This window comes from Leuciscus leuciscus, assembly GCF_965113295.1.
Source record: "Leuciscus leuciscus genome assembly, chromosome: 14".
Lineage (NCBI taxonomy): Eukaryota > Metazoa > Chordata > Actinopteri > Cypriniformes > Leuciscidae > Leuciscus > Leuciscus leuciscus.
Window position 1 is genome coordinate 41,020,201 of NC_138738.1, and position 13,013 is coordinate 41,033,213.

At 42.5% G+C, this 13,013-nt stretch overlaps 1 protein-coding gene across 3 annotated transcripts; it reads left to right on the forward strand.

The window, feature by feature from the left end:
- Positions 1 to 765: 765 nt before the first annotated feature.
- Positions 766 to 9,745, forward strand: lyl1 (LYL1 basic helix-loop-helix family member). Of its 3 annotated transcripts, none has more exons than XM_082190271.1 (5): positions 766 to 1,011; positions 2,100 to 2,133; positions 2,938 to 3,451; positions 6,882 to 6,976; positions 8,268 to 9,745. In XM_082190271.1, exons 3-5 carry the CDS (start codon positions 3,030 to 3,032, stop codon positions 8,735 to 8,737), a joined length of 987 nt encoding a protein of 328 aa, XP_082046397.1. In that variant the 5' UTR covers positions 766 to 1,011; positions 2,100 to 2,133; positions 2,938 to 3,029; the 3' UTR covers positions 8,738 to 9,745. The 3 variants fall into 3 exon arrangements, with proteins under 3 accessions (XP_082046397.1, XP_082046396.1, XP_082046398.1); XM_082190272.1 differs by lacking the exon at positions 766 to 1,011 and adding an exon at positions 1,018 to 1,995; XM_082190270.1 differs by lacking the exon at positions 2,100 to 2,133.
- The last annotated feature ends 3,268 nt before the right edge of the window (positions 9,746 to 13,013 follow it).

A 13,013-nucleotide genomic window follows, 5' to 3' on the forward strand; every position in this document is an offset into this window, starting at 1 on the left:
CTTAGTTTCTCGCTCCCTGTTGTTTTGTGATGATGATATAATGCTGGAAGTTATTTTAGAGGAAAAAATTTTTTTGAAGACAATTTGAACATCTGAAACCAACATAAAACTACTGTAAGCGAAAACAAGCATCGATGACTTTAAACCTGAGACATTGACCTTGTGAAAACTAAGGTTTTAAGAGTTTTGAAACTCTTGAAATGAAGGCAGATTCACTGTTGAAGCTCCACTGTGTGTTTGACTGAACGTTGAAGATGGTCGTATATTTTTGGAAATGAAGAGAAGCATTTCTCAGTGCGGTTTAAACTCATAATCTTAATTTAACCCTGAGGCAAATCTCCACAGACGTGGCGGCAAACTGCAGTCGACCGACCGTAACACAGCTGCTACACACACTCACTCACTCACACACACACACACACACACACACACACACACACACACACACACACACACACACACACACACACACACACACACACACACACATACACACTCTCAATCACACACACACACACAGACACACACACACACACACACACGCGCGCACTCACTCAGTTATCTTAAGTTTCTGCAGCATTTTTTACAGTCTTGGTCCTCATTCACTAATGATTACATGCAATTTGAGTGTTTGTGAACTGTAAAATTTCTCACACAAAATCTCTGCTCGAGCGTAACGACACAACAGGTGTGTGAACAGATGATAGCGAATCTGGATTACTTGCTACATAATTATTACATAGTTATAATATATGTATAGAGCACCATGTGTATTGGTGTTGGTGATGGAGGGGGGGAGGGCATCACTTTTACATCAGCACATGTTCCAGTCGCCTGCCATTCCTGCAGTCGCATCTCTAAACCTCACTGGAGAAACTGGTGGAGAGCAGCGCTCAGGAACGGGAAGGAAGTGCAAGGAGAGTGTGTGTGTGTGTGTGTGTGTGTGTGATCGCTTCGCAGACGGCGTGAACACGAGACGCATCGACGACGGAGAAAGTGACCACAAACACGGTGAGTGACAGCAGCTCTTCATCACACTTTCTGATTATAGATGATCTGATGCACGGCTTCAGACGCTCTGGAGAACTTCACTCAGTTATTCAGCTCCACTGACTCTCGTCTTGCATATGAAACTGGGATTTTCTGATTGTTCTGGAACTTCTTTGATGATAAAGTTCCTGAAACCTGACATGGACATCAAAGACTCGACGACAGACGTTTAACGTCAGAAAAAAACCTGACCGGTGAAATATGTGAGGTCTCCTGCGAGTGACCATCTGAGAACGCATGGACCTTCTTCACATGTGTTTCTTCGGATGGATTTACAGGCGCTCTGAGAGTCAGGCATTATGAAAACACTCGGTTAAACTGGACAGAAAGAGGAACCGAATGTAAGGAATAGCAGTCGATGTTTGCAGAACTGTGCTGAATCTGTGTCTGTGTGAGATCTGAGCCGTTTCATTGATCACGTCTGGCATATCGATAGACCCATCGATCAATCGGTGGCTGTCGTCAGTCTTGATCTCTAGACGGCAGGATGACTGACAGATGATTCACGCATAAGTTTGGAAACATCACAACTAACCTTGAACATGGATGGCAGCTGTTCATGATGATCTCAAATACTGACAGATTCATTGTTTTTTTGCGGTACTGAACGTAGAAAGACTCCAGCATGATTTAACATCATGGCCTGTAAAGTTTTAACAGTGAATCCTCTTAATGATCCATCTGTGCTCGTCACTCCTGATCTCATGATGATCAACCAACGTTTTCTGTTTAGTCTGGAAATGTTCCTCTTTGTTTTGCCTTTTTATTTCTCACTCCTCAGATGACCTGTCAGGGTTTAATAAACTAGTTGAGTTCAGATCTGTTCACGCTGATTTAATGAGTCTTTCAGCAGTGAATGTCTGTCTGAACTCGGAGCAGAACTGGATGAAACACCCAGAAGTGGAGTGACACCGAATTCATCCGCCATGTGAACGTTACTTTTAAGTCAAGTCACCTTTATTTATATAGCACTTTTTACAATACAGATTGTTTCAAAGCAGCTTTACAGTGAAAACAGGAAAATAATGCAACAAAGTTTGTTTCTGCAGATCTAGAAGAAAATGGCATCATAGTACATCTTAAGTAAGTTCATTGATGGTTCATTTTTGATGTAAAAAAGTAATTAACTTAGTTCATTTATTTATATATATATATATATATATGTCATAGATGTCATCGTCTAGCTCAGTTCAGTTCTCATATAATGGTGTCAATGCAGGCAGATCAATATTAATGTTGAGTATTATATTAAATGTCCCCAACTAAGCAAGCCAAAGGCGACAGTGGCAAGCAACCAAAACAGAATGGAGGAAAAACCTTGGGAGAAACCAGACTCAGTCGCTCAGTTCTCCTCTGGCCAGCGAACGAACAGTGTCTGATCATGATTCAGGCAGCATTACAGGTCAGAGGTCAGATTAAGGCCCAAGTTACAGCATTCCCAGAGCACACCTATCTCATATGCAATCACCATGGACCAATTGTAGTTCAAAAGTGTTTAAAGTAATTTGGAGTTGGTTTCAAAAGTTTCCGGAACTTGCCGGAAAAGTTCACTCCTGTTGGTAGAAACTTGTTTTGACCCAATTTTGTTCAAAATTACATCACACCTGTTCATTCTGTATATAAGGGCTTTTTTATTTTCTTTAAGTTATGTTTTTTGCCTTTTTGTGCCTTTATTGGATAGGACAGTAGAGATTTGGCAGGAAAGCGCTGGGTAGAGAGAGGAGGGAAAAGGATTGGCAAAGTACCTCGAGCTGGGAATCGAATGGTGCAGTTGCGCTATATATCAGCGTGCTTTCCACGAGGCTATTGGCGCCAATAATATCTGTGCTTTATAATATCATAATGTGACTTCTGCCTTTGTAAACTTAAAAGGCCTTTTTTGTTTAGGTCCTAAAAGAAGCGACTCAATCTGCAGACCTCCACATGAGGAGCGATGAGAAGAATCTGAGATCATCAGGAGAACTCGTCAGCCTCGGGTCATGATGGAGAAAAGCGAGTCTCCCGTCTCACCCTCCCCGTCGGTCCTCCAGCACGCCAGTCCTGCTCGTACGGGATCGCCCGACGCTAATGCGACTCGTGATGGAGAGAGGCGTACGGACGCGACTGAACCGGAGGCCACCGGAGGCGAGCCGGATACGACGACACCTCCCCGGGGAGCTCTTCAGCGTGTGTCCTCGTCCTCGATCTCCTCCACATCAATCCCTCCCAACGTCCCGGTGATCAGCCTGGCTCACACTAAACCCCCCCTCCCCCCGATGACGGCCCTGCACCCGGTCCCCCCCGCCAGCCGACACGGCCCGGTGGAGCTGAGACTCGCTCATCTGTCCTCGCTGTCCGGTGCTGGACCCCCGACGGCCCTCCTGCCGCCAGCCTTCCTGAACACACACCCCTTCATCAGCAGGTTAGGAATCAAACACACAGCTATTACCAGTTAAACTCCTTCGTATGACAAGAAGAAAGAGTGGGTCCCAATGGGATCCCAATCACAATCCACAAAACTCAGAGGATCCCAATCCTAGTCTTATGCTGTGTTTACACCAAACGCAAATATAATTATTATATACAATGTCAATGCAAAGACGCGAATGACACGAATTGGGCGAGCCGGTTGCTGTGAATGCTCGATATTCGCCTCAATCGCGTCTTCCGCGCAAGTTGAACAATTTCAACTCAAACGTAAAAATTTTAATGCCACGTTGTTATGTTAGCCAATCAGTTAACAGCTTTTTGATAAGTCCGTGCACTGGGCACCTGTCCATCCTCAAGTAGTGCTGGAAATGGCTGTCAAAATGGCAGAAAGAAATGTTGTTGTTGTTGTTGATGTGCGTGACACGCAATGTTTTTATTGGCGCAAGTGACGCAAAAAACAAGAAACATCCCGCAAGTAATCTAGAGCGAGTAACGCAATGCGAATTTTTCGCTTCGCTTTAGGTGTGAACACACCATTAGAGCAGGGGTGTCAAACACACAGCCCACAATGGTGTCCAATCCGGCCCAGACACGGATCTGAACAATAATAGAAAATGGAAATGCACCGGTCGACCGGTCATAAATCGGGATGTTTTATTTTGGTCGATCTCTACTCCAGACTTGCACACAAACTGCTTTGCAATAATTTACCAAAATGTCATTTGTGTGGGAATATTACGAAGTCTGTAAACAGGACGTTAACACAGACCAGACTGGGAGAACACAGACAGAGAAACACTGTACCAGGCACTGAAAGCTCAATGTTCGTGAAATATAAGAAGAAAAATATAAATATTGAAATGGGAGTAGGGGTTTAAATTAATGTGTCTATGAAGGAGAACTGTCTTCAGAATGGTTTCGATGGCATTTTCTTGTCCTCTTACCTCTGTATAAAGTAGTGTTTAAGCGGTAAACAAGGAAGCGCTGTATCGCTGCTGTTCTATAAGCGCCACCTACTGGCAGAGAGTGAATTTGCATTTTCATTCAGTCCGTCTGCTGTTTTTGGTTTTGTGCAGGTGTCTTCTAGCATAATTATAGAATAATTTCACAAGACAAAAGTCAGACCATTCTGTTTCTGCTTTAAAACTTGAAATTATACAATCTAATTTAATAAAAAAAGAACTGCTCATGCGTACATGTCTGTAGCATCTTTGTGTGGATTGTGATTAAAATGTAGGGATTGCCTCTAATTTCATATGACTACAGATGTTTGTTTTGTTTTTTGTTTGTTTGTTTTTTAGGCCAGTTTGGCCTGTTATAGAGCAAATAAACAACAAATAAATTTGCTTAAAAAAAAACAAAAAAAATCAGCAACATGTATCAGAATCAGCCATGAAAAATCATATTCGGGGCATTCCTAATAGAGAAATATGCACACTTTAGATTAGGGTCCAATTCTCATTATTAACTCCTAATTACTGCTTATTAATACTAATAGTTAGTAAGGTAATTAGGAATGGGGTAGGATTAGAAACGTAGAATGAGGCATTAATATGTGCTTTATTAATACTAATAAACAGCCAATTTCCTTGTAATATGCAACTAGTTAATTGTGAGAATTGGACCCTAAACTAAAGTGTTACCAGAGATATTACATAAAACATTATTTTAAAAAACGAATGCATGCAGTTTTCACAGAGCAGCTAGTTTTCTTGCTAATTAATTTCGTAGTTTATATGGTTAATTTTAATATAGAATAATTGTCAGCGCACTAAGGTTTAAAAAAGGTAATTCGCCCCGCACATGATTACATTTTTTTTTCCCAATCGGGCCCTCAACCTAAAATGAGTTTGACACCCCTATCTTAGAGGATCCGCAGCACTGCACATTTCAGATGAACACCTGATTCAACGTGTGTTCACCTGGCTACAGTGTTCTGGTGGTTGTTGGTAAATGTTCATCTTCAGCGGCTTTATCGTCCAGCAGGTGAAAATGGAGCATCTGATCACTTAGTAAAGTAGCAGCACACTCTCCTCAACAACACGCGTGACTTTAGGAATCATTCACTGCGGTGCACGCGTTAATAGCAATGGTCTTGTTTACATCAGATCAGATTGTTCATTAGTTTGATGCTCATGCTCTCTTGTAGACCAGTGACTTGCTTATCTTGACCTCCCTTAGTCTCATGGCCTGGGTACTACTGGTATTAAGAAGTATTTTGGTCGATCGGATCACAAGTGAACAACAGTAAATACAGGTGTAAACGGCGTCTAAAATGCTTCTGTTTCACCACTTCCAGAGGGATCGAAAACGCATTTTGCTTTCGTAGTGTAAACACTCATGTGATCGAACCTGTTTGAACAGCCACTAAAGATCGTCTGCTCTCCGTCTACTGGTCTAATGCGTAAACATTATGATAAGCATGCTAACCAGACAGGATTTAAACTCCCAGCAAGCAAGTTTGCGTTTAAAGGACGTCTAATAGCCGTCCAAACACAGCCCAGACGTCTAGGCTAAAACAAGGCAAAATTTGGACTGTCAGTGAAAATTTAATAGACATCTAAACCATAGCCCAAGAATAGACTAGTCATCAATCAAAACAAGGAGAAGAAATGAGTGAAGAAATGAAACCAAACACCTTGTAATCACTGTTGACTTTGCTTCCATGATAACCAAATTCAGGGTTATTTTGTCTAGAAGTGTGTTACTCATAGCTGGACTATATCGGGCCTATAGTTAAACTAGACGGTGAAATTACGGCTATTGCTTGCTGGGTTTTGTCAGCTGGAGACCCAAGTTTGGTTTAAAAGGGAAAAACATCCCAAGCTCAATATTCTCTCACAATTCCTGATTTCTAACACACACTCACAGCGTGTTTCTAACACACACTTACGATTTCTAACACACACTCACAGCATTCGGCGGATCTTGAGTCTGTCAGAGCAGAAACTAAATCTGATGCTCTCCGTGTGTTTTTCCGTCATCTCCAGTCGCGTTCATATGTCAATTGCGTGAGCTTATTTTGTCCATTAGATCAAAAAGATCTGAAAAAACACACATTTTCCTCCCCATAGACCCTCTCCTCGAAGAAATCAGGACAGAAGTGGGTGAAAGTGGACAAAAGAGACGGATTAAAACACCAGGTGTAAACGGGAATGTGTCTTTCTCATCTACTTGTGAACCGATCGACCAAAACGCATATTAATGCCAGCTGTAAACAGGGCCTGAGTTTCGTCTCAAAGCAGCACAGACAGAATACAGTCGGATCTATCTGAGATGTGCGGCTGTAATGAGGACAGAACGACAGGCGTCACGTTTGTCCAATCAGTGGAAGACGTTCATCAAACGCTCCAGATTGCTTTCATAGATTTCTTTTCCTCAAGTTGTCTCCTTATTTTCTGTGTTTTCTCTCTTTCCCTCAGCTCTTTCCTCGGACCGTCTGGAAGCTTTGGGATCTTCAGTAATGCTCGTGTGAAGAGACGGCCGTCCGCACACTTCGAACTGGACCTCAATGACGGTACATCATTCCACTCATGGACTGTTTTCAAATCAGTGGATGTTTTGTGTTCAGCGTCGTCATTAGGGGTGTAACGATACCCTCATGTCACGATTCGATTGCGATACTCCAAGACATATGGTAAAAGGTTAACAAAAAGAATGTACTGTTGATTAAAATGCTAAATTTGATGTGACATTGTGTGTGTAAATTAATAGGCTTGAACTTGGTGCTGGAAACTCAAAGCACAGGACAATAGAGACACCAGAATAACAATATTCATGATTCTGAAGCTGAAAATACAGAATTATTTTAGACGAACATGCTTTCACTTTGACTAGATGTATTTAAAATAACGTAGGCCACTTTTTACTGGTAACATCAGACATTTTGCATTATCAGGACCCACAAATATTCCCGCATTGCATTATTATACATTATATTGCAGTGAAATCAAATGAACTCCTCGTTTCTGTGCTCAGATGTATTAAGTGGTTCATAAATTGTTTGAACAGGGTCATTTTAATAAATTCAGCAAGTTTTTTTTTTTTTTGTGGAGTAATAATCAGTTTTATTAAGTGGTTCATAAATGTTTGAACAGGGTCATTTTAATAAATTCAGCACTTTTTTTTTTTTACTTGTGGTAAAAACTACATGTAAAAACAAATTATGTAAAATATCTCTAAAATAGGACAGTACTAAATAAAAAATAACATGCATTTTGTATGATCCCTTAGCCTGGGAAAACCCAGACTACTTCCGGCGAATTTTAATTCTCTCTCCAGGATAGTCTGGAGAAGAGCCCATTCAAACTCATTTCTGTGCCGCCGAAATCGCGGCACCAATCAGAAACGTTTGGGGAGGGATTTACATGATGACGACAGCGCAGCGACGCTGAAGGAGATTTCATTACAAAGATGGATGCCGCCGTGGAACATCACTCGTTCGAATCATAGACAGTATATAAATCTTGTCTGTTTTGAGCGATTTAAACTTACCGTTTTCGTTAAAACCGGAGCAAAGAACAACACTCGAAGCATACGTCATCTCCTTCATCGATCTGATTGGTTTTATGACTATCCAATTGACCCAGAGGAATTTGAGCTATGTCGGTTGGTGACGCCCCTTTTGAAATGATTTGTCTACATAGCTTCGCCAGACCCTACACTCAGTTTCAACTGAGAAGGGTCTGGTTTTAACCAGGCTAATGATCCCTCTTATTTTGTTAAAAATTATTCACATTTTCACAGATTCTGCAAGGGGTTCACAAACGTTTTCCTGCAACTGTATCTCACATGTGGTTCTCCTTCAGGTCCTCCTCAGAAGTTGGCCCGGCGCGTCTTCACCAACAGCCGCGAGCGCTGGCGGCAGCAGAACGTAAACGGCGCTTTCTCCGAGCTCCGTAAACTCATCCCGACCCACCCGCCCGACAAGAAGCTCAGCAAGAACGAGATTCTGCGACTCGCCATGAAGTACATCGACTTTCTCGTCGAGCTGCTGAACGACCAGACGAGCGATCAGGGGAAAGACACGACAAACGGTCCGGATGGGAGGAAGGAGGAAATCGAGGATTTGGGAAACGGCAGCTCCCCGTCTCGCAAAAACAGAGACTCTATGGACTCCATGATGGTGTCGTCGGGATCCAGCTGTTACGGGGACACAGACAGCGAGGAAAGCTCAGGTCCTCGAACTTGCGGCGTTGAGACCGAACACACCGGGATCACGGAGAAGAAAGTTCAAGAACAGATACTAGCGGTCACAGCAAGCACTTACCAGCGGTGACTAAACCACAAACTAACACACTGGATAACACTCGGCGCGTATAAACCATAGACTGTATAGAAACATGGACGTGACGTCACCCGTATGTTTCTGAAGAGCATTTTTGAAGCCCAAAGTGGGCGGAGCTGGCCGTCGCCATCTTGGCAGCGTCACTCCCGGATAAACGAAAATGGGCTGCGAGGCGGATTAGCTGAGGTGACGTAACGCTAACAGACAGCAGACAAACGGCTAGTAGTGACATCAGCGGCAATCCACCTGTCACTCAAGTGGCCACGCCCTTAATTATGCAGAAATGTAAGGCTTAATATAATTTAAACAGATGAGTTATAAAAATATTCACCCCCCTCACAGTCGTCATGAAGGGCAAAATTAGCTATATAGACCAAAACCACTTTTTGCACCAGGCTGTAAACATGCTTTTTTCTGCTGTAAAGTTGGGCATTTCAACATGAGGGTTTATGGGATTGACTCTCTTTTGTAGCCGGTCTCTAGTGGCCAGTGGATGAACTGCAGTTTAAGACACTTCCGTGTTGGATTCAAGAGAGAGACCGGACGGATGCCGCTTGGTATAAACGTTGCCATTTTGTGTGGAATTACAGCGAATTTACTTGTTTAAATTCATGGCTTGTGTTCCTGGTCCATGTTTCATGTGTCACTTCTCCATTTAATTTCCTCTCTCTGATATTTCGAGGAATAAATAGAGTGTGTGGGTTCCTCACATGCGATCACGGGTACCTCAAACTTCACATCTACCACAGTCTCAAGCACTCGGACTGGATTATTTAATAATGTGTTGATCTTTCGCTGTTTAAAGCTGAACTGAAGACATAAGTCTCGTAGAGGAACTAATGATGGCAGCTCACATCCATGATCCACATCACACTGGGTTCTTAAGTCTCTAGAGTCTCTAGATGTTTGGATGATGTGAAGCTCCTCGCAGTTTGGAAGTTGCAACTATGTGGCTTGCGTTCAACTGATCTTGGTTTGAATAAAATAAGTTTCAGATTTCTTTCTCTCATTTTCACTTCCTAATAAACCCAGGAAGCTTTTAGCACTAGTGTAAGATAATGACGAGCGAAGGATGAGCATTAGGTGTGTTACTGACCCACTGGGAATGATGGGAAATGGCTCGAACCACTGGTCTTTATCAACATAACACAAAATACACTTACAAAAATACAAACTTTATTCAGGTTGAATGTGATTGTTTCCAGACAGACAGGTTTTGTAAAACCAGCCAAAGTTGTTTACGAAGTACCTGATGATACAACGAGTGCTTCTGATGATGAAATGATCCCTGGATCTGACAAGAACAACATTTTCAAGGTTAGTGACATCATCTGAGGGTGCGATGTCACTTTTGGAATCTTTTTTCCTAATGGAATGTAACGTCATCATTACAGAAAACCTTGGTATTTCATACTCTGTTTTAAAAGCATTGAAATCAAATTCTATGAATAAGCTCTGTTGTCCAGGTTAGATGTTTGTTTTTTATTAGGCATCTCATGTAAATCATGCCATGTTATTGTCAGTGTAAGATCCGTGTTACTTTGACTAAAGTTAAATTTGTGGATCACATACTTTAGGAGGAGGGATCAACATGAGTCAAAAAGGGTCAAGGATGTGGATCAACACAGGTGTGTTCACATTCCCTGAGCCCTCAGATCTTTTTACTAGTATATGCTCAGTTATTGGTTTAAAAAAAAAAAAATCGGCCAATGGGGTAAAAAAATTAATAAACTTAATTCAAAGCAAAATTAGTATTTTTCTGACTCCATTGGCAGATATTTTTTCTTGTTTTAAGCATAAACTCACTTAATTTTTATCATTTTTTCAGGAAACAAGACTTAATATCTTTAGCCATTTTGCTTCTCAAGTAAATGTATCTTAATTTTAAAATGTTTAGATATTTGTAGTGGAAAATTAGACGAAAAACGTACAATGAAAGCTGTACAATGAAATTCAAGTGCAACTCCTTGTGGTAAAATTTACACAAGTACAATACAAAACACTGAGTAAAGATAACTTTCAACATAGCGGCAAGAAAGAGAAAAAGAGCAGTAGAAAGTATATTGCACAATCCCGTGTAGAAACAGTCAATGTGTTGCACAGTCCCTTCAGGAATGGAAAAATACTGAAGAAGAACATTATTTTCTGCAGTGTTTTGATTATGAGGCACTTGATTTTTGTAAAAAAAAAAGAAAAGAATTTTTTAAAGATATGCACTAGTAAATCTAGCAATATAAGAAGTATTTTTTGATTTCATGTTGACTTTAAGCAACGCTTCAAAGAGTCACATGCTCACTATCTCAACTGATGCTGTAAAATGTGTGTTTTTCTGTTGCATGCACCGGTGTCACTTATTGTGTCCCTCGGTCTGTCGTCAGATGGGATTAGGATTTTCCAAGATTTTTCATCATAGACTGCTGGGACAGGAAAATCATTTTTTTTTTTTTTTAAAAGGCCCGTCCTGTAGCCGGATGCAGTTTATTCATGACAGAATCATGAGAATCCGAGCGGGATGGAAAAACTGACGCTGTTCAGCCGTGTTGTGTTTTTCCCACTTCAGCTGTGGCAGCGTGTGTGTGTGCTTGTGTGTGTGTGGGGAGGGGGGTCAGAGGTCATCTGTGGGTATCTGACTGTATTTCTCTCGTCGGATCAGGTGTCAGGAAGCATCTACAGTTGCTGCTGTCTCATCGCCAGCCAACAGACTTCCTGACATGGACCACGAGTTATGAAAAGATGGGAAGAATGAAAAAGTGAAAATCACCCTCTCCATTTCACCCATCCGCCACACACACTCCTGCGGCCCACATGCAGGAAGGCAGACTTGCGTAACGCTTGGTTGAATGACACGCCACAAACGCCCGCGTGTGTCACATGACGGGACGGTTCAGGGATATGCAAGGTTTGAGTGTTTCCCGTCTCTGGTACCGAGGCCTCTGGGGGGGGGGCAGAGAACTGGTGTGTGTGTGTGTGTGTGTGTGTGTGTGTGTGTGTGTGTGTGTGTGTGTGTGTGTGTGACGGTGAGATAAACCCCCTGATGCCCCAGGAGCAGGGCATTATGGGTACCACACCCTCTCGCTGGCACAGCGCTCGGCCACCTGGAGTTTCATCACGCTTGCAGAGGTTATGACATCTCTGATGACACTGAGCACTTCCTCTGGCCAAGGTCGCACACACACACACAACCACTCTAACACATTGTTACCCAACCGGTGATTCGTGACATTGTGACAGACATTGTGTAAAACTTAAGAATAAAACTCTTAAAGAGGTCATATGATGCTATTTTAAAGGGGAAAAAATCATGCAAATCTGACTTTTCCCGTGTTTAAGTGCTATAATCTATAATCGGGTCCGGTGCTTCTAAAACCTAAAACGAAAATATGGTCAAACTTAAAAGTGGCGTTTCCATTCTTATTATGCTTTTAAACGAAAGTTTGCCTCGAGTAAATTAACAAAAAGGCCCTAGGTTGCATTTTGGCGAGATTTACCCTTTAAGTGCTATAATCGGGTCCCAGTGCTTCTACCAACCCAGAAAACATGAAAAGTGAAACCCAGTAACTGTGTTCTGGTGAGTCTTTCTCTGCAAGCATGACAAAAAATAAGCTGATCAGATTTCGCTCTCCTTCTGACGAATGAAGAGGATCATCTTATAAAATTACATCTTATAATATAATATTGTCAGCAGCCATGTCACCCTGTAGCCCAAGACTGGTTGCCCACTGAAGCTAAGCAGGGCTGAGCCTGGTTAGAACCTGGATGGGAGACCTCCTGAGAAAAAACAGGTTGCTGCTGGAAGAGGTGTTAGTGAGGCCAGCAGGGGGTGCTCACCCTGTGGTCTGTGTGGGTCCTAACGCCCCAGTATAGTGACGGGGACACTATACTGTCAAAGAGCACCGTCCTTCGGATGAGACGTTAAACCGAGGTCCTGACTCTCTGTGGTCATTAAAAATCCCAGGATGTCTTTCGAAAGAGTAGGGGTGTAACCCCGGCATCCTGGCCAAATTTGCCCAGTGGCCTCTGTCCATCATGGCCTCCTAATCATCCCCATATACCGATTGGCTTCATCACTGTCTCCTCTCCACCAGTAAGCTGGTGTGTGGTGAGCGTTCTGGCGCAAATTGGCTGCCGTCGCATCATCCAAGTGGATGCTGCACATTGGTGGTGGTTGAGGAGATCCCCCCTTCTATGTAAAGCGCTTTGAGTGCCGAGAAAAGCGCTATATAAATCGGCCCTTAATCTGCACGTTTACACACACCAGCCGACATTA